We start from the raw sequence: 24,633 nt of genomic DNA on the forward strand, positions 1-24,633 counted from the left end.
CAAGACTTCCCGCCCACCGCCCTGTGATCTTCCTACATTCGGCATCATTGCATGTGTTTTGTGAGCCTAAAGAGGACTTTATAGATTGGTATTGGACATATGGGCTAATACCAGACCTATGGGTTTGATCTGGACTGGGCTGGGATGTTTTTTCAGTGTTCAATTGCTCTAGTATATAAAACTCTTTTTTAGACATACGCATGTTTATGAATTTGTTTCTCTAGTCTACCCAGACTAAACAACACACACTTCAACCTGAAGTCTTGGGTCCATCACTACAAATCCTACAACTTCGAAGTCTTGCTCTTTCTGTCCTCTTACTGTGCACTACTGTGTCCAACAAGTTAATCAAGGGTAATCCCCATCTCAAGATCCATAGTCATGTCTGTAAAGTAGAGGGGTTTTTGTTGTTGTTTCATGAAAGGTAACACTCACAGATTCTGGGGATTCTGATGTGGGCATCTTTGGGGACCGTTCTGCCTACCACTGATGCACAGTGCTGATTGGACATAATTTCAGCCAGGTAATTATAGGGCTTCTTTTGGCGGAAAGAAGGCGTCCTGGTAGTGCAGTATTTAAAGATTAAGTATTAAGTATTAAAGATTAAGTATTAAGATATGGTAGTTTGCTTCCATAAAGATTCCAGCCTTGGAAATTCTCTGTCCTAAGGTACCATGATGAGTCAGAACTGACTCTATGGTAGTGGGTTTGGGGTGGTTTCTTGGGGAACAGAAAGAGGGTATTGTTTGAGAGGCCTCTCCACAGCCTACCTGTCATCAAAAGTACTGGGTGTGTGTACTCTTTAAGGCCTTCAGAGCCAGCTCTCCAAGCTGGTCAGGTAACATGCAGACAAATCGAGGTATTGCCTGGGGCCCTGAAACTCACCAGAGCTACAAGTCACAGCAGGAACCCATGTTAGTATTCAGGACACGGTGCAAGGCTCACCTGCCTGGGTCTTAGGCCATGCAGCTGTGGTGAAGGAGGAGCCAACAGGGGCTGCAGGGACAAAAATCACATGCATCAGAGCCCCTGTGCTATTTATTAGTGAATTATAGAGAGAAATAATTCAATAAGGACCCACTGGAGGAAGAGGCCCACAGCCTCTCATGGGTCAGCTGGTAGGACCACGTGCAGGTGGACTACAAACGCCCTCAATAATGTGGGTGGTTTGACTGAAGCAACAGGTTCAATACCTGCACGCAGAGTTGTAAATAAGTATATGTGTGCTATTTCAAGCTGTTGATTTTGTGGTCATGTGATATAGCAGGAGTGAAATACTGGCATAGTGGTTACACATTGTGCAGCTAACCACAAGGTCAGCAGCTGAAATCACCCCAGGAGAAAGACAAAGCTTTCTACTTGGTCTTCAAGAGTTACAGTCTCAGAAACTCACAGGGGCAGCTCTATAGGGAACCTTTATGTCGGCTTTGATTCAGAGGCAGTGAGTAGCAGTCGGTTACTCATAGATCCTAAATTGGGGATGGGGGAGGAGCTGGGAAGACATGAGGAGAGGGTGGAGAAGGGCAAACTTTTACCCTAGGTCTCTCGTTCTCTAGCATACAGAGCAAAGAATAGCAGCCTGCAACTATTACTTACAGGATGTGAGATATGATATGATATTTATTTTGAAAGGCAACCCAGGAAAACCAGTCAGGAAGCTCATGGTTGGAATTCTCATTTTATTGGGGGCTTGTACAACTCTTACCAAAATCCATCCATCCATCCATTGTCTCAAGCACATTTGTGCATTTGTTGCCATCATCATTCTCAAACATTTGCTTTCTACTTGAGTCCTTGGTATCAGCTCCTCATGTTTTCCTCTCCCTCCCCACTCTCCTCTCCTTCATGAACCCTTGATAATTTATAAATTATTATTATTTTGCCATATCTTACCCTGTCCAATGTCTCCCTTCACCCTCTTTTCTGTTCTCCATCTCCCAGGAAGGAGGTTATATGTAGATCCTTGTAATCGGTTCCCCCTCTCTATCCCACCCTCCCTCCATCCTCCCAGTATCACCACTCTCACCACTGGTCCTGAATGGATCATCTGTCCTGGATTTCCTGCGTTTCCAGTTCCTATCTGTACCAGCCATACCAACTTTTCATGGGAACCTCTGATCAATTTTCCAAAACTCTTTAGCTTAGCTTCGCTCTCTCAAAAAAAAAAAAAAAGGCATAAAATCACATGTCCCTCTTTCAAGATGAAGTACAAATAGTCTTTACTCCACAGAATGGAGTATATCATGGAGCTAAATCTCAATGAGCGTTGGGTTTTAGTTTGCACTTGCTATCTAGCTGTGCATTGGGTGAAGTTATTCAACCCCTCTCAACTTCCATTGTCTTCCCTATAATAGGGGTGCTGTATTTCCCTGTGCCAGACAACGAATGCCTGACATGAGACATGTCACTCAGGAAGGGACAGCTCTTAAGAGCAGTAAGAATAAGGCTTGTTACCCATGTTTGAAAGCTAAGAGAGAAGAATGTGTCAAGAAGGAGGGGATGAACAACAGCGCAAAGCACTGCTGAGGGAGGAAGGGAAGTCCATGAAAGAACATACTTAGTGAGCACTATGGAGCCCTGGTAGTGTAGTGGTTACACGTTGGGCTGCGATCCGCATGGTCGGCAGTTCAAAACCACCAGCAGCTCTGAGGGAGAACGACTGGGCTGTCTACTCCCATCAACAGTTTAAAGAGTTGCAGTTTCAGAAACCCACAGGGGGGTGGCTCCGAGTCAGCATGGGCTCCATGGCAGGAGGAGGGTGAGCGCCCTGACACTGAAATGAGAAGTGAAATCTCGATTGGATTTGGTGGCGTGGAAGTCATCGGTGATCTTGATGAGCGGTGTTCATGGAAGTGGAGGCTCAGAAAGCCTCTTGGTGTGAGCTGAAGTGAAGAGTATAGAGATCATCTTGCGAGAAGTTAGGCTGTGGGAAAGGTGGACAATCAGATGGTGCCGTGGGGTCAAAAGAGGGTTTCTAAAGCAGGAACTCGTCAACGAGAAGAATCCAGCAGGTAAGAGAAAACAGATGACTCAGGAAGAAGGGGCAGGTGGAGGTAAGAGGCCTAGGACGTCCAAGCATACAGAAAGAAGAGGGCTTTATAGGGAAGGCACTTCCTCCATTATAACAAAAGCGAACACGTGGAAAGAGTCCAGTGCAGGTAGAATGAGGAGATGAGAGAGTCCCTGTTCAGTGGCTTTGAGGACAATAGTTTGTGGGGCTGGGAAGAGCATCGTACATGTCAGAGAAGAGTAGGGTCATGGCTCATGAGAAGTAGAATATTCTACTGTGTTGGGTGAAGATGATGCTCCTGGGTTGGTTCAAGCCCAGACTCCCCATTCTCCTGCCCAGGCCTTTGCTCAGACAGCTCCAAAAGCCAGATGTCTTTAATCCTCCAAAGAGACTGTGATGGATTGAACTGTGTCCCCACCAAAATGTGTGCTAGAATCCTACCCTGGGAACTGGGTTTTCTTTCTTACGTTAATGAGGCCAATGTGGAGGGTGTGTCTTAAATGCATTCACTTTATAAAGGCAGATGAGGCGCAGAAAAGCAAGCAGACACGAGGGGAAGGCTAGAGGAATGACCATTAGCAGAAGCTGATAGAAGCTGACTGTGTTAGTCTGGGTCCTTTAGAGAAACAAATCCACAGAAACTCATATATATATATATGGGTCCTTTAGAGAAACAAATCCACAGAAACTCATATATATATATATGGGTCCTTTAGAGAAACAAATCCACAGAAACTCATATATATATATATATATATATATGAGAGAGTTTTATATAAAGGGTGAGTGCACATCAAGAAAACATCCCAACCCAGTGCTGCCCAAACCCACAAGTCCAACATTAACCCGTATGTCCAACACCAATCCACAAAATTGTTCTCCATCTCACAAAACACATGCAATGATGCCAACTGCAGGAGGAAAGCCAAATCAGTGAGCGTGTGAGCATCTCAGCGCTGGCAGGGATCTCTACACAGCTGCTCCAGCACCCAGGGCTGCATCGGGGTAAGTCCATGTGGCTTCTCCTTGGGGATGTCTTGCACGAAGTGGGCCTTGCCAGCTAAAGCAGGGAACTGGCTAAGGCAGCTACACGCTGGTCCAACTATCAGAAAGCAAGAGGCCAGAGAACTAGAAAGGCGAGGCTCACTGAGCCATTTATCTCAGTGATAAATGAGTTCAATTAACCCCACATGTGTTTATCGGCCAGGATGGCACAGTAAACTAATTACCTCACTGACGTATCTATCAACCCAGGAGCTCCAAGGACTGTGGCTTCTAGAAGAGGAAATAGGCAATACCGGACCTCCCCTTAGAGCTACATGTTGACTTCAGACTTGTAGCCTCAAGAGCTATAATAAAATAAGTTTCTGTCCTTTGAAACCACCCACTTTGGGTGTTTCTGTTGCCTATGGAGCAGCACTCGAGAATTACGACAGACACCTCACTGACGGCTTTGAAAGGTCTGGGTGGACCCGGCAGAAATGGTAAACATCATCCAGGATGTATTTTTATTTCATCTAGAGCAGTAAGAAAGCAACCACTAACTCCAACCCAAATGGGAAATAAGCCTATTGAAAAAAGAATGGCGTGGGCCATAAAGTGCCAGTTCAGAAAAGAACAATAAATATTAACCAAATTAAGACCTAACTTCCCTTTTTGTCAAAGAGTTCCTAATGTAAGTAACATTGAGATATTTCTCATTTATATTTTAGGGAAAGGTTATAAACAACAACAACAAGGTAATCGTGTTAGCGTTGGTAAGTCCTGCTGATGGACCACAAAATCATGTGTAAAAATCTCTCAGGTGCTGTTTGGAAGAGGCAGGTGATAACTGCCCAACACAATTCATATAACTGGTATCACAAAATTATTCACATGAGAACCATTAAATAGGAAAGTATGTGTATATTTAGAACAATTTTAAAATGTGATGACAACAAAAGCCAAAAGAACATATCTTTTGGAATCCTTAAAGCGTTACTGTCTCTTTGACCCTGAACTTTAACTTCCAGGAATTGACCCCAAGGGGTTGATTGCACCATTGGGCTGGGGCTGAATAAGAAAATTCCAGAAAAAGTCGATGCTGTGGCTCTCTGCCAGCCCAAGGTCACACACGTGGTTCTGTAGCAAGATTGATGTCCACTCTTACACTGCATCTCGGATTGCTGCCTACGTGGAAATGGGTCAGGAGACCCATGTTTCATCTAAGTTCTGGTGTTTTCTGTCTCTAACTGAAAAGCCAAAGTCACCTTGATGGAGCTGTTTATGGAATCATGACTACTGTGCCATCCCCCATGCCCACCCCAAAATAAAAACCAAGTTCATTGGTGAACGCATTGTCTCATCTAAACAGTATGGGTAATGAGAATAGCTATCCCTTGGGCTGCCATGTCGCTTGATGGCACAAATGGCCAAGTTCTTGGCTACGAACCAGGTTAGTGATTCAAACTCATGCTGTGGCGCTGCAAAAGAGCGGCTTGGACATCTATTTCCATCAATAGTGCGGCCAGGAAAACGTTGGAACTGTTCTGCTCTGTAACATATGGGTTGCCACGTGTCAGGCCAATTTGACAACAATGAGTTTGGGTTTGGGCTATCATATGGCCATGGGTGTGTTTGGGCAGTGGTCATGGGTAGCCATCTCTTAGGGCTGTCTTTTGGCCATGGATGTGTCTCAGAATGTTGTGCCTTTCCAGGTCAGAGAAACCCACTGACGCAGGAACACGCCTCAGTGGCAACATGAACATCCCCTCCCTCTGTCCTTGTGCTGCCTGGCTGCAGACATCGACTTCTGCCTGGCTTCTTGGGTCCACTCTGCCCTTGCCATGTTCTCAAGAGAAAAAACTTGGTATCTTGGCACTGCTTTCCCAGTTAATTCCTAACTAAGGAATCTCTTACTCCCATAAGGTGAAAAACAGAGACCTTGTATTTCTGGGCACAGGTGTGACCCACAATGTCAAGCATCTGGGGTCTCCAGCTATTAGGTTAAAAACAACCTCCTCACAGGCTAGAAAAGGAAAACACTATGCCAAAAGAACTTAAAAAAATTTGCATGCCCAAGGAAACAATCTCAAATCTCGAGAAACAGACCTAGCCAGGGGTCAACGTGTGTGTATATATAGGAGGCACATGCTTGTGTGTGGACTAATTCTGCCTTTCTGGTTTCAGGTAAGGCTGTCTGCAGCTCTCTCCTACCTGTCTTCCCAGCTTGTCTTCCATCTACTTGTCAACTGGCACCTATGCTATTTGAGGGGAGAAAATTAATTTGGGCATTGGAATCAAAGCAGGGATTGAGTCATTACTCTGCTCAATGGCTCTGTGATCTTGTTCATTCTCCCTATCTCAGAATCGAACCTTTCCCAATAACAAGAGCTACTGTGCTTCTTATTCATTCAGTGACTATTTGTGAAGTGGCTACTGTGTACCAGATGTGTGATGTGGGAGTGAATAAGAGTATTGGCTCTGATTTACGTGTGTCTTCTGGATTAATCTCCATGGCAACAATGGATATTAGTGGATCATTAAATTATCAGTGTGTCTATCCAGAATTTTCTTTTAAGTAAATAGACTAGAAAATGCCCTCAAGCGATGCATGTAGGAAGGGAAAATACTGTTTTATTTTGGTTGTGTGAGTATATGCCTGTAATCTCATGGGTCATGACATAATTTGTGTTTTTCCTATTGGTGGTCATAATGAAGAAGATGGGAGCGGGGGTGGTGGTGGAGGAAACCCCTACAAAACAAAAAACACTGATCTAAGACCCAAGTTTTACGAGCCACAAGGATGTTTTAACACTGAGCCTGGCATATAACAGACGCTCAGTTTTCCAAAGCAATATTCCCCATTCCATGGATGAGGAAACTGAGTCTTAAGGAATTGGAATCCTTTCTCCAATGTCACGCTGCCAGGCATTGAGATTTCAATTCACATGGTAGGCTGCAGGTCCCGCACACTTAAATCCGGGGCATCCTATTTTGCTGCTCAAAGAACAGGGGTAATAGCAGCCGTCTAGGATTCCTTTGCCAGTTGGATGAAACAATATGAGATCACTCTGAATAAAATGTATTGTGAAGGTGAGTTACCTCTCTAGCTGTTGACTCAAGACATTAGAATTTTTGAGTGCAGGGATTGTGTCTGTCCTGTTCATTGTCCACCAGGGTGCCTAACCTTGCTTTAGCACACGGTAGCTACTCAATAAATGTTTGTTGGATGACTACGTGGACCTGGACAGGAGACAGGAAGCCAGTCCAGAACATCACTCCATATTGTTGCTCCCTGCTTCAGATGAAGGAAATCAGTCCTTCCAGATGTGCTGAGCCCTGGGAAGCAAAGCTTGGGATCTGGGTGGAAATGTGGTTGGGACCCCGCTGGACCTCTATGTGGCAGGATTTTTGTAATCTATGTAAAAGGTACCTCCTGGAGTGATGCAGGCCACAACCAAAGTGCTCTTCTCAATTGGGAGGGGAGTTCTGGCATGGGTTTAGTCCATCCCTCTCTGCTCACAGGACCTAGGGATCAGAGACCAGGAAGAAACACCCAAAGCCCATCTGTCCTGTTTCTGGCAGGACTTCTTAGTACCAGAAGTGGTAGGAAAAAGCAAAAAGGATGGGACGACTTTTCTCATTGACCTCAATGCTGACAGTGATGCTGGTGTCTTCTTGGCTCAACATAGTTGCAGCCACCAACAGCTCCGAAGCAAGTAAGTGTCAGGGGGCAGGGGCAGGGGATTGCAGTGAGCCACACAGCCCCTAGGAGAGGTGTTCATGATCTATCACATTTCGGATTTGCACAATCTTTATTCTAAATTGGTTTCTTAGGCATTCATGCACACAGGACTCACCTGGTCATGTTGCTAAAATACTGATTCTGGTTCAGTAGGTCTGGAGTGGAACCTGAGAATCCACATTTCTAACACATACCTGGTGATGCTGATGTTGCTGCCCCAGGGAAGACATTTTGAAAGGCAAGGGGCTACAATAGCTTTCAGGCAACGGAACCTTACAGGAAGGTCAAGAACATACTCAAGCACATGGGGAGATTTGAACATACCCAGATGACTCCGAAATATCACCCCTTCCACCCTTAAGAAATGCTGATACCAAGGGCTCAAGTAGAAAGAAAATGTCTTTTTCTTTTTTTTTAAAGTCATCCCATTGAATTGAGCATTGGCCTCATGAAGCTTTCAGGCTCTCCCTGGGGTACTCTGGATGCACAGTAAATAAAAAACGAATTGCCCTGGTGCTGACTCATGGCATGTGAAGAGTAGAACTCAGCTCTATGGGGTTTTTGATGGCTGATATTTTGGGAGTAAATGGCTGTCCTTTCTTCTGTGGTGTCTCTGGGTAGGACTAACCATTTGTACGACCCAGGACATCTACATAGTAACTCTCATGATGGTGTCAGTTAAAGAGCACACACTCCATGGTCTGGCCACCTGGGCTCATGTCCTCACTTTGCAGCTTGCCAACTGAGCAAGTGGCTTAAACCTTTGGGATCTTGGTTTCTTGATCTTTAATATGCAATGGTGGTTGTTGTCAGGTGCCCTCTAGTAATTCTGTTGCATAGCAACCCCGAGAGGCAATGTAGATCTGCTCACTGGGGTTTTCTTCATTGTCATCTTTATGGGGGTGTGTGATGCCACAGTAAATAAGTGCTAATCAAAAGGTGGGAAGTTTGAACCTACCAGTCACTCTGTGTAGGAGAGAAGATGAGTCAGTATGATAACTCTGAGCCAGAATGAACTAGGCAGAATTTTGGTTTAAAAAAAAATCATTTTATTGGGGCTCTTACAGCTCTTATAACACTCCATTTATCAATTGTATCAAGCATATTTGTACATATATTGCCTTCATCGTTTTCTAAACATTTACTTTCTATTTGAGCCCTTGGTATCAACTCTTTATTCCCTCCCTCCCCCTCCCACCTTTGTGACCCCTTGATAAATTATTGTTTTCATATCTTAACACCAATCGATGTCTCCCTTCCCCCACGTTTCTGTTGTTCGTCCACCCCGCTGGGGAATTTTCTTTTGAAAGAAGTTCAGGGTTCCGTCTTGAAGGGCGTGGGAAGCGACCCTGGGGGGTGTTCACCGGCCCGCTGCCCCCACCCTGAGCCCGGGCTTCTCTCCTCAGAGAGCTGCGTGCAGTGTCACAGCAACGCCACCTGCCAACAGGACGGGGTGGCCACGACGTGCTCCTGCCAGGCGGGCTTCACCGGGGACGGCTTCCAGTGCGTGGACCTGGACGAGTGCGCCGCGCCGGGGGCGCCCAGCTGCTGGGCGGGCGGCAGCTGCGTGAACACGCCGGGCTCCTACGCCTGCCTCTGTCCCGCCGGCTTCCGCCCGGCGCCCGGCCGCGGCTGCGTGGACGTGGACGAGTGCCTCGAGCCGGGGCTCAGCGACTGCCACGCCCTGGCCACCTGCGTCAACGGGGAAGGCAACTACTCGTGCGTGTGCCCCGCGGGCTACGGCGGGGACGGGCGGCACTGCGCATGCGCCCCGGGCTCCTGCGGCCCGGGGCTGGACTGCGTGCCGGCAGGGGGCAGTGCGCGCGCGTGCGCAGACCCCTGCCTGGAGCATCGCACCCTGAACGAATACTGGCGCAGCGCCACCTACCGGGGGGGCTACGCCTGCGACGCCAGCCTGAGCGGCTGGTACCGCTTCGTGGGCCCCGGCGGCGTGCGCCTGCCAGAGACCTGTGTGCCGGTGCTGCGCTGCTACACGGCCGCGCCCATGTGGCTCAACGGCACGCACCCGTCCACCGACGAGGGCATCGTGAGCCGCACGGCGTGCGCGCACTGGAGCGATCACTGCTGCCGGTGGGCCACGCCCGTCCAGGTGAAGGCCTGCGCCGGCGGCTACTATGTCTACAACCTGACGGCGCCCCCCCAGTGCTACCTGGCATACTGCACGGGTGAGCAGGCCCCTCCCCAGCCGCCGCTGCGCGTGGGGAGTGGCGGGGATGGGGTCCCCTCCTTGCTGACCCTCCGCCCTCACGGCCCCGCAGACCCCAGCTCCGTGGAGGGCAGGTGTGAGGAGTGCAGCCTGGAAGAGGATTGCACGTCAGATAGCGGCAGGTGGAGCTGCCAGTGCAAACAAGACTTCAACATCTCAGGTGAGACGCTGGCTGGCCTGGACCACGGACCAACACTGTGTGAGATGGGGGCCTGGGAGTGCTCCCCGGGGTGGGGGATAGGGGTGGAGAGGGTCCTATCTGAGAGCAGCAGGAAGGGCCAGCGATGCCCCCGTTATGAGCAACCAGACGAGCAACCAGAGTTCAGAGGCCCCCATACACCCAGCCTTCTTCAGCAGGCTCCCACTACAGGGAACACACGTGTGTCATTGCCACCCGGGAATTGAAGGTACCCAGAACACAGGCCTCCTGTTAATCTGCTGAGCCACCGTGGGCAGGGCGCCCGCCCCTCTCTGAGCCTCCCTTTCTCCATGTTCACAGTGATTAAAGCCGTCTAGAATATTCCAAACCGCAGCCCCTCAGGTGTCAGTGACACTCTGTTTGTCTATATCCAAAGTACTACATAGGTTATGTTTTTGATTCGTTTACTTGTTGTTCTTCATGCGATTTAGATCCCTCCTTCTTTTAACTAAATTTGGGAAATGGATCGTTACTGCTGTATCTGCCTGTGCCCAAATGACACCTCAGATGGAAAGTAATGGTTGTTAATACCTTCAGATATTTTGACCCCCTACCCCTTGCCACAGCTGGATTCCCCCTCAAAGTGACTGTAAGCTGAAGTGCCCCATAGGCTTCCCAAAGCTGTGCAACCTTGCAGAAGCAGACTGCCCATTCTTTCTCCCCTACCCCTTGCCACAGCTGGATTCCCCCTCAAAGTGACTGTAAGCTGAAGTGCCCCATAGGCTTCCCAAAGCTGTGTAACCTTGCAGAAGCAGACTGCCCATTCTTTCTCCCCAGGAGCTGCTGGCGGGTTTGAACCACCCACCTAGCGGCTAGCAGCCCCGCTGAGTCACTGGGCCTCTGAGATTTTGACAGTAGAGATGAAAACGCGTCTTCAGTGAATGTAATGAAGACCCAAGGTCACGACATTCAAGCTGCTTCAGGAAAAGAGTTTAACATTTCCCTTCGGAGGTGAAGGTTGTTCCCTGCCCCACATTCGGATCCTAGACCAGGTCTCCTTTTGTTGAAGGGGCAAATGACCAATGTAAAAGAAATTGCAACTAACTGGGGTTGAGCTTTGTTATTGATTGATTGATTGGAATCTGGGATTACTTACTGAGACAGTAGACAACTCCCAACTGCCCTGCGTGTGGTATCCAGCCCACTCGTAGGATGGCCTGGGGCAGAGGGTTGGCCACGAAGCCCAGAGAGTCCACCGCTCTGAAGCCAGTTGTTTGGTAGTGGTGGTGGTGGGAATATACACAGCACAGCTGTTTCTACAGGTTCAATTCCATGGCATTGGTGGCACTCTTTGGGTCATGGCACCATTCTCACCCTCTTTGTCTGAGTTGTTCGTCCCTATTAACATCAACTCACTACTACTCAATCTTTCGAGTGGCTGTTGTCCATGTGATCTTTTCTTCTGAAAAGACCTGCTCAAGGCAGAGACTTTTTGCTCGCTGTGCTGAACTACGGTTTGGTTTTAAGAAAACGTCAGGGCATAATTTTGGCCTAAGATGTTGCAAGTTGACCTTGTGTCTCCATCACAGTGGGGGGGGGGAACCACAGCACCTGAGGGACCCTGGCCAGAAGCCAACCTGGCCATTTGGGTGGGCCCCCAGGTGATGTGCTGGGATTCCAGCCATAGACACAGGCTTTTCAATCCTGTCTGCCTGGCCATTTCAGACATCTCCCAGCTGCAACCCAGGCTGGAGTGTGGGGCCAATGACATCAAGGTGTCCCTGGGCACGTGCCAGCTGAAGAGCCTGGGATTTGAGGAGATCTTCATGTACCTGCGAGATAGTCGGTGCTCCGGCTTCAGTGAGAGGACTGACAGGGACTGGATGTCAGTGGTAACCCCAGCCCAGGGCGGCCCCTGTGGGACTGTGATGACGGTATGTGCTGGCCAGCGTGGGCCAGGCTCAGAGTGCTGTGTTGTTTAGTCTGGCTGTTTTCTCACCTGTAAAATGAATGCATGTGTGTGAGGTGATTAGGATAACGGCTGGTACATAGTGCGTACTTTATACATGGTAGCGGAAAATCAAGAAGGCTGTGCCTGGATGATAGCTCCCCATTTTACAGGTGGAGAAGTAGGATTCAGACAAGGCCGTGATTATTTTTCATGTCATGGGTATAGGAGTCAAGGCCAGAATCGGTTCTGTAAGGCTCCCAGTGGTCCCAGAAAGCAGGCTTTCTGCATATCTACTGGAGAACCAGGAGCTCGCCTGCACAAACCTAAAACCCAAGCCCACTGGAATTGAGTTGATTCCAGCCCTTGGTAGTCCCATTAACAGTATAGAGCTACTTTTCGGGGCTTCTTGGCTGTAATCTTTACAGAAGCAGAGCACCACGCCTTTCTTCCATGGCACCACTAGGTGAGTTTGAACCAAGCACCTTGCCCTTAGTAGTGGAGGGCAAACTGCTTACATCATCTGGGAATCTCTCAACTGGTGGCCATGGGTCAATGTTTGCTTGAACAGAGTCCTGCGTCCTCCTCACAACTTCCTCCATCCCCAAAGAAAAGAGAAGATAACACTGCAAGGAAGAAAGAAAGGAGTAAATTCATTTTCATTTGTCAACCGTGGCCTCTGAAATACCACCATTCATCCATGACCTGGCCCAGGGGTTTAGTCTTCTTGTTCTTCAAAGAAGCAGCATGGGGCTCAGTAGCACGTGGCTCAGGGCCCAGCACAGGACATGTGCTCCTAAGTGCTTGGTGCTCTTGGGCTTTGTGTGTGTGTGTGTGTCATGGGAATTGGAAGGGTTGCTCCCAGGTGGCTAGAGACCAACCTCTCTGGCTCTGCCACCCTGTGCAGCTTCTCATGTCCCTTTCTCCCCCACTACACCCCTCCCAATCACAGAAAAATGAAACCCATGCCACGTACAGCAACACTCTCTACCTGGCAGATGAGATCATCATCCGAGACCTCAACATCAAGATCCACTTTGCATGCTCCTATCCCCTGGACATGAAAGTCAGCCTGAAGACCTCCCTGCAGCCCATGGTCAGGTGCGGCCAGAGGAGGACCCCAGCACCCGTGGGTGGCTCCATCCCAGATCTCATTAGGCACAAAGTCCTCCGCTTCTCTGCTGATTGCCACCCATAGAGTGTGTGGTATGGGGGTGGGGAGTGGGGGGAGCTGTTAGGGAAGGCTAGGAGAGGCCCCCCCACCTATGAAGTCTGGAGGCTAGATTCAAATCCAGACTGTGTTGTGTTCTAACTAGATGACGTTAAAGAATTGATAGTCCCTCTTAGGATGCCAGTCTTCTCCTCTGTGAAAGGGCTCTAGTAACGTTTATACTGACTTTCTCAGAAGTACAATATACCCTTCAGATGTGAATCAAATATGACAGCCTCAGCTTATCAGAGAAGCGAGTGATTCAAAACCAGAAGGTGGCAGTGGGGTCAGGAGTCTCAGTCCAGTTCGGCCATGGGACTTTGTGCAGATCATGAACCACATCTGGACCTCAAGTTCCTTCTCTGTAAGTTGAAGGAGTTAGATTAGAAGAAAATTTTACCACTTATGCTCCTTGGAGTCTGAGGGGCTTTAAGCTGGTGCCTTCTGGGTCCCTGCAAGGTTAAATAGAGAATTTCTGCCCCTATTGGATGCCACATGAAAAACAATTTGGTTGTGAAGTAAAATTGAAACTACTTTGAATAGGATGAACGGCAGAATGAACCAGTGATGCTGATGGTGCAAAAAATAATATCTGTACTAAGAACTGCCATTTGATGAGAGCTTACTACATGCTAGACATTATGCCAAACACTTCCCAGGAGACATCTCACTGAAACCATATAGCAGCCCTGGGAGGTATAGGTGTCATTATTATTATTCCCAATATATGGGAGTGGGAATTGAGGTTCTGAGAAGGTTAAGTAGCTGTCCAAGGTCCAGGGAGGAGTAAGCAGCGGCACCTGACATGCTCAGACCATTGTGCCCAAGGCCTCACTCTTGCTTGATCTTCAGCGGTCCACTCCCCAGGGCTCTGTGTTCCCTAGGTAGACGCATGGGAGGGCTAAGACCACTAGGAGGGCACATGGCTCCCCTGGGGGAAGAGCATCACATGTCCTAGACCCGGGATTCAGGATGAAACACACCTGTGTGTAGGACAACCCGTAGTCCACAAACCAGTGCTAACTTCTGAGATGAATTTCTGTATAACGGAGTCTTTCTAACACACCTTAATTCCCGGAACATTGATTGACAATGTCCTTGGTGAGATTGTCCGGTGAAGTCTATGTCAGAGAGCTGAATTTTCAACATGCCTCCTAAAACCACCAGCTAAAGAGGGGGGCTTTCTACTCCTGTAAAGAGTTAGTTGTGGAAACCCATAGGGGCTGTTCTATCCTGTCCTATAGGGTCACTATGAGTCACCACCAGCTCAATGGCACTAAGGATTTTGGTCTTGGAATGGTGACCCATTCCAAGCACCCCCATCTTCAAATGTAGGTGCTAGTACAGCGACAGGGGAGCCAAGACTCAGGCTTAGGCCTATAGGATTTGGGACTTTTGACCTGCTGGAGACTGAGACCAAATTGAGGAATCTGATTCCCTCAAAGCCACGTCTGCTCTTCCTCTTGATGTCTACAGTGACAGCCAGGGCCACCAAGTCAGGACCCGGACATGGCTGCTACTTAAAACGTGGCGTTGGCATCAGTAGGACCTGGAGCTTATTATTGGGAACATGACGCTTGGCCTCCATCCCAGACTTAACTGAATAAGAACCTGCATTTGAACAAGACCCCCCAGGTGACTTGTGCAAGCTTATTGCGAGTTTGTGAAGGCATGGTTGATATGTTCCAGTTCTACTGCCGAATTAAAAAGAAGTGAAGGGGCTGCCCAGGAACGCAGAGCTCAGAGCATGGCCTAGCAGCAGACGTTCTCAGCTCTGGGCCTCTCACCAGCCTCTTTCCCCCTGCAGCGCCTTGAACGTCAGCGTGGGCGGGATGGGCATGTTCACCGTTCGGATGGCCCTCTTCCAGAACCCAGCCTACACGCTGCCCTACCAAGGTCCTGCTGTGACCCTGTCCACTGAAGCCTTTCTCTACGTGGGAACCATGCTGGATGGGGGGGACCTGTCTCGGTTTGCACTACTGGTGACCAACTGCTACGCCACACCCAGTGGCAACATCACCGACCCCGTAAAGTACTTCATCATCAGAGACAGGTAAAGTGAAAGTTAGCACCTGGGCATAGCATCCAGAGGGTTTTTGAACTTGGAGGAGTCCCTGGGTAGTGCCAAAGTTAATGTGCGCAGTGGCTAATTGAAAAGGTAGTGATTCAAGGTCACTCAGAGATGGTTAGGGAGAAAGACCCGGCTGCCTACTTTTGAAAATAAAGCCATTGGAAACCGTCTTGAGTGTGGTTAGATTCTGACACATACACGTTCTTTATCATTTTCAGCAGGCCAGGTTGTGTCATCTGCGGATCACCAGTTAATGAGGCCCTCCAATCCCGAGGCCCCGTTTCCCTTCACATAGTGCAGGTTCTTAGGTTATCTGCACAGCATACAGACTGAGTATGTACAGTGAAGGGACACAGTGGATTCAAACTCTTCCTGATTTTTCACCGAACACTATGCCCTTGTTCTACCCACATATCCTCTCTGCTTGTGTACTGGTTCAGCATGAGCACAATCAAGGGTTCTGGAATTACCATTCTTTCCACTCTTGTCCACAATTTGTCGTGATACACACAGCCAAATGCCTTATTACAGCTAGTGAAACACAGGTAAGCATCTTTCTGGAATTCTCTGCTCTCAGCCGAGATCATCTGACATCAGCAATGGTATCTCATGCCACATCCTCTTGAATACAGTTTGAATTTCTGGCGGCTTCCTGTCAATGTACTGCTACAAATATTTAATTATCTTCAGCAAGGTTTTACTTGCATGTGATATTACTGATATTGTTTGGTAACAAACTCCTGCGTTTTTCTGGGGCACCTTTCTTTGGACTTGATACAAACATAGATCTCTTCTAGTTGGTTTGTCATGCAGTTGTCTTACAAATCTCTTTGCATAGGCAAATGAGCACCTCTGGCGCTACATCTGTTTGTTGAAACATTTTGATTGGAATTCTGCAATTCCTGGAGCCAAGTTTTAAGGCAATGCCTTCAGTACAATTCGGATTTCTTCCTTCAGGATCTTCAGCCCATATGCTACTTCCTGAAACGATTGAACCCTGACCAATTCTTTTTAGGACAGTGGCTCTGTTCTCCTCCCAATTTCTTTTAAGGCTTCCTAAGTCATTGAATATCCCCCCCGCGGGGCCTCCCCGAATCTTTCAGGATTGCCACTTGAAGCTTGATTTTTTTTTAACCAGTTTTTTTCAGCTTGAGAAATAACAAGTGTGCGACTTCTCTTTTGGCTTTTTAACTTCAGATCTTTCACATTTCATTAAAGTATTTCACTTTGTTTCTTCGAACTGATCTTTGAAATCTTCTGTTCATCTCTTTTACTTCCTCAGATATTTGTTTGACTTTAACTGTCCTACACAAGTTTCAGAAACCCATTTTTCTCTTCCCTCCTCCATCCCCCACCCCCCCTCCCCTGATTTTTTGGCATTTCAGCTACAAAACTGCAGTCATTAATAGTTGTCAACCTATATCAATAACTTTTTTGAAAATTAATTAGTCATGAAAGGAAAAAAGGAAACGATGCAATGAATGACGAGGCTTTAACCACTGAAAACTGTCATTCGGCATGTAAAGATTTTACCAAGTTCATAAAATCAATGAGACACCGTCGGCCTTTGAACAGCGTGGGTTTGAATGGGACAGGCCCGTTTCAGGCAGGCGTCTGTCTGGCTGAGCTTGCGGTGAGCTCGTGTGTCGAGAGTAGTCACTTCAAATGCGTGTGACCATTCACCGCTGTGATTTGCACTAATGCGTTACATTTAAGCAATTGACAACTATATGTATCATGTTATTCTATGAGTCAACATGGTAATAAGCATTAGTAAGGGGGTGGATGGTCTGGTGCAGGAGAAGGTGCGTGCAGGGAGGGTGACACCATGGGCTACTGGACTGGACGCCACCAACTGCAGTGATGACGGGGGTGGGCGTGGGTGGGGGCTGGGGGTGTTGGCCATGTCAGTTCCTGCTGAACCTCTGTCCTGGTTTCTGGTAGCTGCCCCTGATCTGAGATGTTCTTTTGCCCGTAGATGTTCGTCCTATGGTGTGTCTCTGTGTCTCTTCTTCTCTTTGCATAAGACACCTCTCAGAAGCTATGAGGTTTAGAACCCATCCCAGGTTGGCATTGCTTCATGAACACAACAAAAGAAAGCCTCTATTGCCAATGAGGGTCATATGTACAGTACAGGGGTTAGGGTTTCTGCATAGCTCCCGGGGATACAGTTCAGTACATACAGGAGGAGATCAGTCACCCTACAAAAGTCAGGTCTGTCGGAAGTGAACCAGGGAAGGTGCCGTGGAAAAGGGAAAGAGGCAAAGAGCAGAGTGTCTGCAGTTTCAGCAGGAGCCTCAGAGAAAGCGTCCTGAGGGGCTGTCACCGGCCTTCTCAGTTCTTTGTCAATTGGCCGGCTCACATTGAGGTGTGAGTTTCATCCAGGTGTTAACACACACAGCCCTCTGCTACTTGCTAATAACAAACTATAAAATCCTCTGTAGTAAAGAGGAAACAGAGGCCTGTTTTAGTCCCTTCTGTGTTCAATGGCTGATTTTCCAGAACTAGATCACCAGGCAGCACTGGGTAAACTTTAACTTCTAACCCAGAGCAGACAAGCAACCTAGCAGCCGAATGTCCTAACCGTGTGCACCACCCAAGGACTTTTAGTTACTGATGATTTCTGAATGCCATTTCCCGGGGAATCAGAAAATGCTGACTTTCAATTAATTTCAAGTCTGCGTGGATGGCATTTTTACTTCAGCATCCTCTCTGTGTGACGTGTGCCACATCTGGTTCTCATGTGCACTTTTCAGAACCATATTGTTTAGTATGCACATCTCTCTTATGAAATGGGTCACCATTATGGTCCCCTTTATAAACAGCATCAGAGAAAGATGAGGCTTTCTACTCCCGTAAAGAATTATAGTCTCAGAAACCCACGGGGTCAGTTAAACTCTGCTTTATAGGGTCACCACAACTCTGCCCTATAGGGTCAGAATCAACTTGATGGCAGTGAGTTTATACGTAGGGACACTGAGGCACAAGCAGCAGAAGTAAGTTATTCTCGGTCACACCGATAGTCGGCGGTAGAATAAGATTTGAACCTAGGAAGTCTGACCTTCAGTCTTGGCTTAACCAACTGTGTTACATGATTTGACCCTTCCAGATGTCCACGCATTGAGGACCAAACAATCCAAGTGGTGGAGAATGGAGAGTCCCCTCAGAGCCGATTTTCGGTCCAAATGTTCCGGTTTGCTGGGAATTACGACCTGGTCTACCTGCACTGTGAAGTGTACCTCTGTGACAACATGACTGAGAAATGCAAGCCGGTGAGCTGCCTCCCTCTTTTAGCCAGACCCCCATCTCCCCTATCTCCCCTCACACTGACCTGAAAGGCATTCGGTCACGTGGTCTGAAAGAAAACAAACACACAGCCCTGTTATGCTCCTTTAGTACAGGAGGGGCTGAGCAATAAGATGGGGTGAGTGTGGCCAGGCAGGTATGATCCCAGCAACTGGCTGGGAGAAATTCTGGTTTGTCTACAAACTTGTGTTCTAATAGCAGTGGCTGGCTAGTTAAGTGTTATGTTGCAAAATACCTCTTTAAAGTGTTACAGAGCCAAGAGGTCATTTTGAGGACTATGGTGTATCTGACTCAAGCCTCAGTCATTTCACTCGCTTCATACACATGGGAAAGCTGGACAGTGAAGAGCAGGAAAATGAACGAATGGGGAAGCCCAGGAGATGTAGTCCATTTGAATTGTGGTGTTGATCAAGGATCCTGAATATGGATGGCCGGAAGGATGGATGTATACATCTACATTGAAAGGAGTACACTCAGCATGTTCCTGAGAAGCAAGGGTGACTAGATGTCATCTCGCTGTACTTTGGACACGTCATCAGGAGAGGCCAGTCCCTGGAAAAAGACATCAGGCTTGGTAAAGTAGAGGGTCAGTGAAAACAAGGAAGACCTTCGGCTTGATGGATTGACACAATGGCTGTAACAAGGGACCCAAACAGGAACAACAGTGAGGATGGTGCAGGACCGGGCAGTGTTTCATTCTGTGTACATGGGCACTGTGTGTTAGAACAACAAAAGCATGGCTCCTTGTTTTTCCAACGTTCACAGCAACCAGGGCATGGAGATTTTAGTTCTTATTGAGTTGTAGATTCTGGTTCGGTGTATCTGGGTTGCAAATGAATATTTTCAGCAGAAGGTCAAACCAGAATGGACAAATTTGAAACCCTGACCACCCACCCATTGCCATGGACTAGATTCACTCACAGTGACCCTATGACAAAGTCGAGGTATTTCCTAGGATTTTCACAGACTACATTTTTATTGAAAAAGACAGCCTCACCTTTTACTCATGGAGCTGCTAGTTGATTTGAACTGCAGACCTGGCAGTTAGTTAGCAGCTCAACGCCTTCTCCACTGCAACACCAGGCTCTGACGCCCAACAGCAAGACTCTAAAGGAGGTGGTGGTGATAGTGGGGTTGGTTGCCTCCAAGTCAATTCCAACTCAGGGCAACTCCATGTACTACAGCATAGAACTGTTCTGTAGGGTTTCCTTGGTTGTAATCTTTAGGGATTATCAAACTCAGACCTTTTCTTCTGTAGTATTACCGGGTGAGTTTGAACCTCCAAAATTTAGGTTGGCAGTTAAGCAATGACTATTTAAGTACATTGGAGGTTTAAACCCATCCATAAAGACCTAGGAAAATAGGTCTAGTGATCTTCTTCCATAAGAGCAGACATGCAAGCCCTATAGAGTACAGTTCCAGGGTCTTCATAAGTGAGAATCAGCTTGAAGGCAACTAATAAGGAAGACATTTTTAGCCCCATTTTCTCAGAGACGTTAAGTGACTTGCTGAAGGTCCTTGAGTAACAAATGGCTGAGCTGGGTCAAGAACTCGCAACTACTTTGCCACACTCCTGTACCACCCTCAACCCCCCATTAAAGGTTCCCTGGTGGGGAGCACAGCCTACTCCATGGCAGGCAGAATCCAGTCTCCCTCACAAAGCTTTTCTGTTTCGCCCTCCCTCTCTCTGCAGACCTGCTCTGGGACGAGATTCCGCAGCGGGAGTCCCATAGACCCAACCCGTGTCCTGAACCTGGGACCCATCACTCGGAAAAGTAAGAGAGCGATTCACTCCCAGTGGCCCTGGTGGGGCACGATCTCTGAGGCGAGATGACAGAGCCTGGCCCTGGGACCTGCCTGGGTCAGATATCTAAGAGCAGGTGGATTCTGGGGGCAGCGTGGGATACCTTGCCCTTACCAGTCCTGGTACCATTCATTCATTGCACGTACGTGTTTGTGCCTGTGTGTCCAGGCCCTATGCTAGTAGTTGGTGATCTCGTGATGAGCAAGTGATGACGTAGGCCTTGCCTACCTGATGAGTGTGGACCAGTCAGAACTACAGCATTCACCGCCCCCCAGTAGTACATGTATGACTGCAACGGGGACACATGTAGTGAGAAAAGTGCTGGGCCCTTACAACAGGAGCCCAGGCCTGGTCAAGGAGATCCCCCAGAAGTTAAACTGGAGCTGAGATTCGAAGGAGAAGTGCTGGTGGCAGTGTGAGTGAGGAGTTAGGCTGCTAATCAAAAGGTCAGCAGTTTGAAACCACCAGTTTCTTGTGGGAGAAAGAAGAGGCTTTCTACTCCCATTGAGATTTACAGAAGCAGCTCTACTCTGTCCTAGAACATCATGATTAAAGTCGATGGAAGTGGGCTTTTCTGGTTTTCGTTTTTTAATTTGGAAACTGAGGAGGGTTTTACCAGGGAAGGGTGGTGGTGGTGCAGGAGAAGGACTCTAGACACAGAGGGGAGCCTGAACAGAAGCCTTAGAAGGACTGAGTGAAGGCCAGGAGGTTGGAAGAAGAGCCTGTGTGGGGGTGGGGGGTGAGGGTGGGATCAGACACCCAGACCTTCAAAGCTCTCGACACCTTGAGCTGACACCTTGAGCATGCACATAGCAGGAGCCCCGGACAGGTCTGGGGTCGGGGAATGACATGATCAGGTTAGGGTTCTGAAAAGATCACTCCAGTTGCAGGTGAAGAAAAGCTTGCGGGACATCTCCTAGGCCCCTATGGCCAACCTCTCGCCATCCCCAGGCCCCTGTTCTTGCACTGACCCTGCACTTTCCCCCACAGATACCCAAGCCCCCGTGTCCAGGGCTGTGCCCAGCTGCTCAGGTAAGCTTAAGTCCTCCCTGCCGAGGGTCCCAGGGCTTCTATCCACCAGAGGGTTGACCTGCTAGATTTGAGCACTCAACAGATAACCGTGGGGACACCTAGCCCCAAAGCTTCCCCTGTGCTCATAATCCCAGTGGTCTCACAGTGGTCACGCCCATGCTTGTAGGTAGGGACAACAGAACATAGACCCTCCAGACACATACACACAGACAGGCACATGAAGTCACACACACGCGATCATATGGTGGCTGCACACACAGATGCACAGACGGCTGCAGCTGCTCAATGTTTTACCTGCATGCAGACTCACACACCCTCATTCCCAGGCTGTGTGATTGGCAGCCTGTGCATCGGCTGCAGCTCCGCTAACCCTTCTCCATTCAGGACTCAGTACTGATTTGCTGGGTTCATCTGTGGTCCAAGCCTGGTGCAAGGGTAAACCGGACACACAGGCCGGAAACGCTGCCTCTTTACTTCTTTATCCCTCCAACCATGAAGAATGGGATGATGGGATTATACGGCCTTGATTTTCATGGCCACAGAACCATCTCACCCTCTAGACGGAGAGCAAGTCCTAGATCCAGGGGGTGTCACACCAGCCCAGTACTTGGGATGAGCAAACTCAGTGCAGCCTGGGAGAGGTTAGTGCAAAAGAGTCCTAGTCATAGTGCAAGAGACTGTGCCCTCTGAACACACACAGGGATGCCACGTATGGTGGAGCAGGTTGGCAACTACACGAACATTCGGTTGAGGGTAGACTAAGCCTGGTACCCACACGAACAGCTGCCTTTTCCTAATTGGCCCACCTTTTTCTAATTAGTCTTCAGGACAGGGAACAGGAGCCCCGGGGGCCTAGTGGTTACACGTTCAGTTGCTAACCTCAAGGCCAGCAGTTCAAAACCACCAGCCACTCCGTAGGAGAAGAACAGGGCTTTCTCCTCCTGTCAAGAGTTACAGTCTGGGAACCTCACAGGGGCATCTACCCTGTCTTGTAGGATCGCTGTGCCATTGACTCAATGGCAGTGAGTTTGTTTTTTCATAGGAAGGGTAGAACTTCCTATCAGAGGTCAGGCTAGAGGAGGCTATTTTTTTTTTAAGTAATTGCACATCTGTGCCAGCAGCACCTTTAAATTGCTTTCCTTTCAGGGCTCCTGAAGACCTGGGTGCTTCTGTTGGCCACTCTCACCCTGATGCCTCAATGGTCCAGTGCCTGAAACCCAAGGTCTGTGGCTCCCAACTCCCTCCCTCCCTGCTGCCCAGAGCGGGGCTGGTGGTGAAGCAGCCTGGTGCTCCAAGCACACCACAAGGAGCTCCTCGTGCTTCCTTCACGCTCCCGATGGAAAGACAGCCCGTCCTTAAATGCTGCCTTCTCTCAAAATAGGGCTGGTGCATAAGCCCAAGCCTCCTTAAAGGGGGTGGCAATATAATAATTTTTAAAACCCGGTCTTTGAAGTCATTCATTCACTCAGGATCCATTCAGCAGGTACTTCCCGAACAATTTCAGCTGAATAGGCATCAGGCACTGTCCGTGGTGCTGGGACCTCCTGGTGCGAAAGTCAGACCCTGCTCTGCCCTGATGGAGTTCACGGCTTGATCAGAGGACAGGGTTAAACCCTGGTTCTGCAGGGTGACATTAATCAAGTCACATGACTGATTTGCTCACTCAGTCATTCGTTTCACAAATATGTCCTGAACACCAGCTCCATGCCCGCGCTGTGCTAGATGCTGGGATCCAGCTGTGAACAAGCCAGGCCTTGACCTCCTGGGGCTCCCAGTGTGGCAGGGGAAGAGGCTGTGGACAAATAGTTACAAGTGTGCCAGGCATTTCAGAAGCGGAGACTCTCTAACCGGCTACTGCATCTGTTGATAGTGGTGCCCTCTTGGGGCCCATTCAGGATTCCAGAAACATTTCTTTGAGCTGTGAGCAAGACAAAGGCAGCCCCTGTCCCCTGGGTCTTGACTCTGTGACGAGTAAAGGAGGTGATGTGGAGGCACTGTACCTCCTCAAGATGCCTCCTTGCCTCCCCAGCCCAAGTCCTAGATTGCCCATCTATTTCCAGTACCCCGTCATCCATGATGAGCGAATCCAGGGCCTCTACTCTGGAGGGCGCTTCCAGGAGGAGATTCTGTACAGGCCCAGAACTTGGAGCTGCCAGGCACAGACACTTCAAGTTGACGGGCCCAGCAAGACCCAGGCAGCCAGGGGCAAAAGGAAACCAATGCTCATGGTGTGTGTCTGCCCTGGTGCCAACTGCTTCCTCAGACTCCAGCTGTGGCATTTCAGGAGAGGCCAAGGACTTACTGCTGTATTTCCTTGTGAACCCAGGGAAAAACACATGTGTATATCAGCAAATGGGGGCTGCAAGGAGTGTACCTTAGGTTAAGAGACTTCTTATCACAGGCAGACACACACCGAGGACACGTGCCTGCTGCCTTTACGTAAGAGTTTTACACAGGAGGACCGCTGTGTGGATCCCAGCCCTGTCCTTGGGCCCAGCTGGGCCAGGCACCTTTCCATTGACTCACATGCAACAGAACTTAAGGGGATAATACAAACCATAAAACATACAAGCAAGACAGAAAGCAAGAGTTGGGAGAAAAGAAGGTCTATCTAAATGAATCATCCCCTCTATTCCTGCCCTGCCCTGCTCTTGTCTTCCCATTCCAGCTTTCTATTCGTAAGTTATTGAGCTCAGTAGAGTCCACACACATTTTGAAACACAGGATCTGTGATATGTTAGGGGAATCGATACACGAGGAGTATGGTGTTGGTGGAGAATATTGAAAGTGCCAAAGAACAAACACATCTGCCTTGAAAGAATGCATCCAGAATGCTCCTTTGACATGAGGATGGCAAGGCTTGTGTCACTCACTTTGGACATGTGATCAGGAGGGAACAGCCCCAGGTAAGAACAGCAATCTTGGTAGAGTGCCCACCAAAGGTGGGGGGGTGGGGAGGCCCTCAAGGAGATGGATTGACCCAACAATGGGCTCAGACATAGGAACACCTGTGTGTTTCTCTGGGTACTTTAGAGAAACAAATCCACAGAAACTCATGTGTAAAAGAGAGTTTTACATAAAGGGTAAGTGCACATCAAGAAAACATCCCAACCCAGTGCTGCCCAAGCCCACAAGTCCAACATTAACCCATATGTCCGCC

General features: G+C 48.6%; 1 protein-coding gene across 1 annotated transcript; it reads left to right on the forward strand.

Annotated features, from left to right (window-relative positions):
• The first annotated feature begins 6,049 nt into the window (after positions 1–6,049).
• On the forward strand, positions 6,050–22,915 carry UMOD (uromodulin). The gene is made up of 11 exons (XM_004706083.2): positions 6,050–6,178; positions 7,577–7,710; positions 9,143–9,922; positions 10,016–10,123; positions 11,828–12,036; positions 13,003–13,151; positions 15,068–15,313; positions 18,441–18,603; positions 20,331–20,412; positions 21,432–21,473; positions 22,620–22,915. Exons 2-11 carry the CDS (start codon positions 7,617–7,619, stop codon positions 22,685–22,687), a joined length of 1,941 nt encoding a protein of 646 aa, XP_004706140.1. The 5' UTR covers positions 6,050–6,178; positions 7,577–7,616; the 3' UTR covers positions 22,688–22,915.
• Positions 22,916–24,633: the final 1,718 nt, after the last annotated feature.

The sequence above is a fragment of the Echinops telfairi genome, unplaced genomic scaffold (assembly GCF_000313985.2).
Source record: "Echinops telfairi isolate 266 unplaced genomic scaffold, ASM31398v2 ScPeMD7_5;HRSCAF=22, whole genome shotgun sequence".
In the NCBI taxonomy this organism is placed as follows: Eukaryota; Metazoa; Chordata; class Mammalia; order Afrosoricida; family Tenrecidae; genus Echinops; species Echinops telfairi.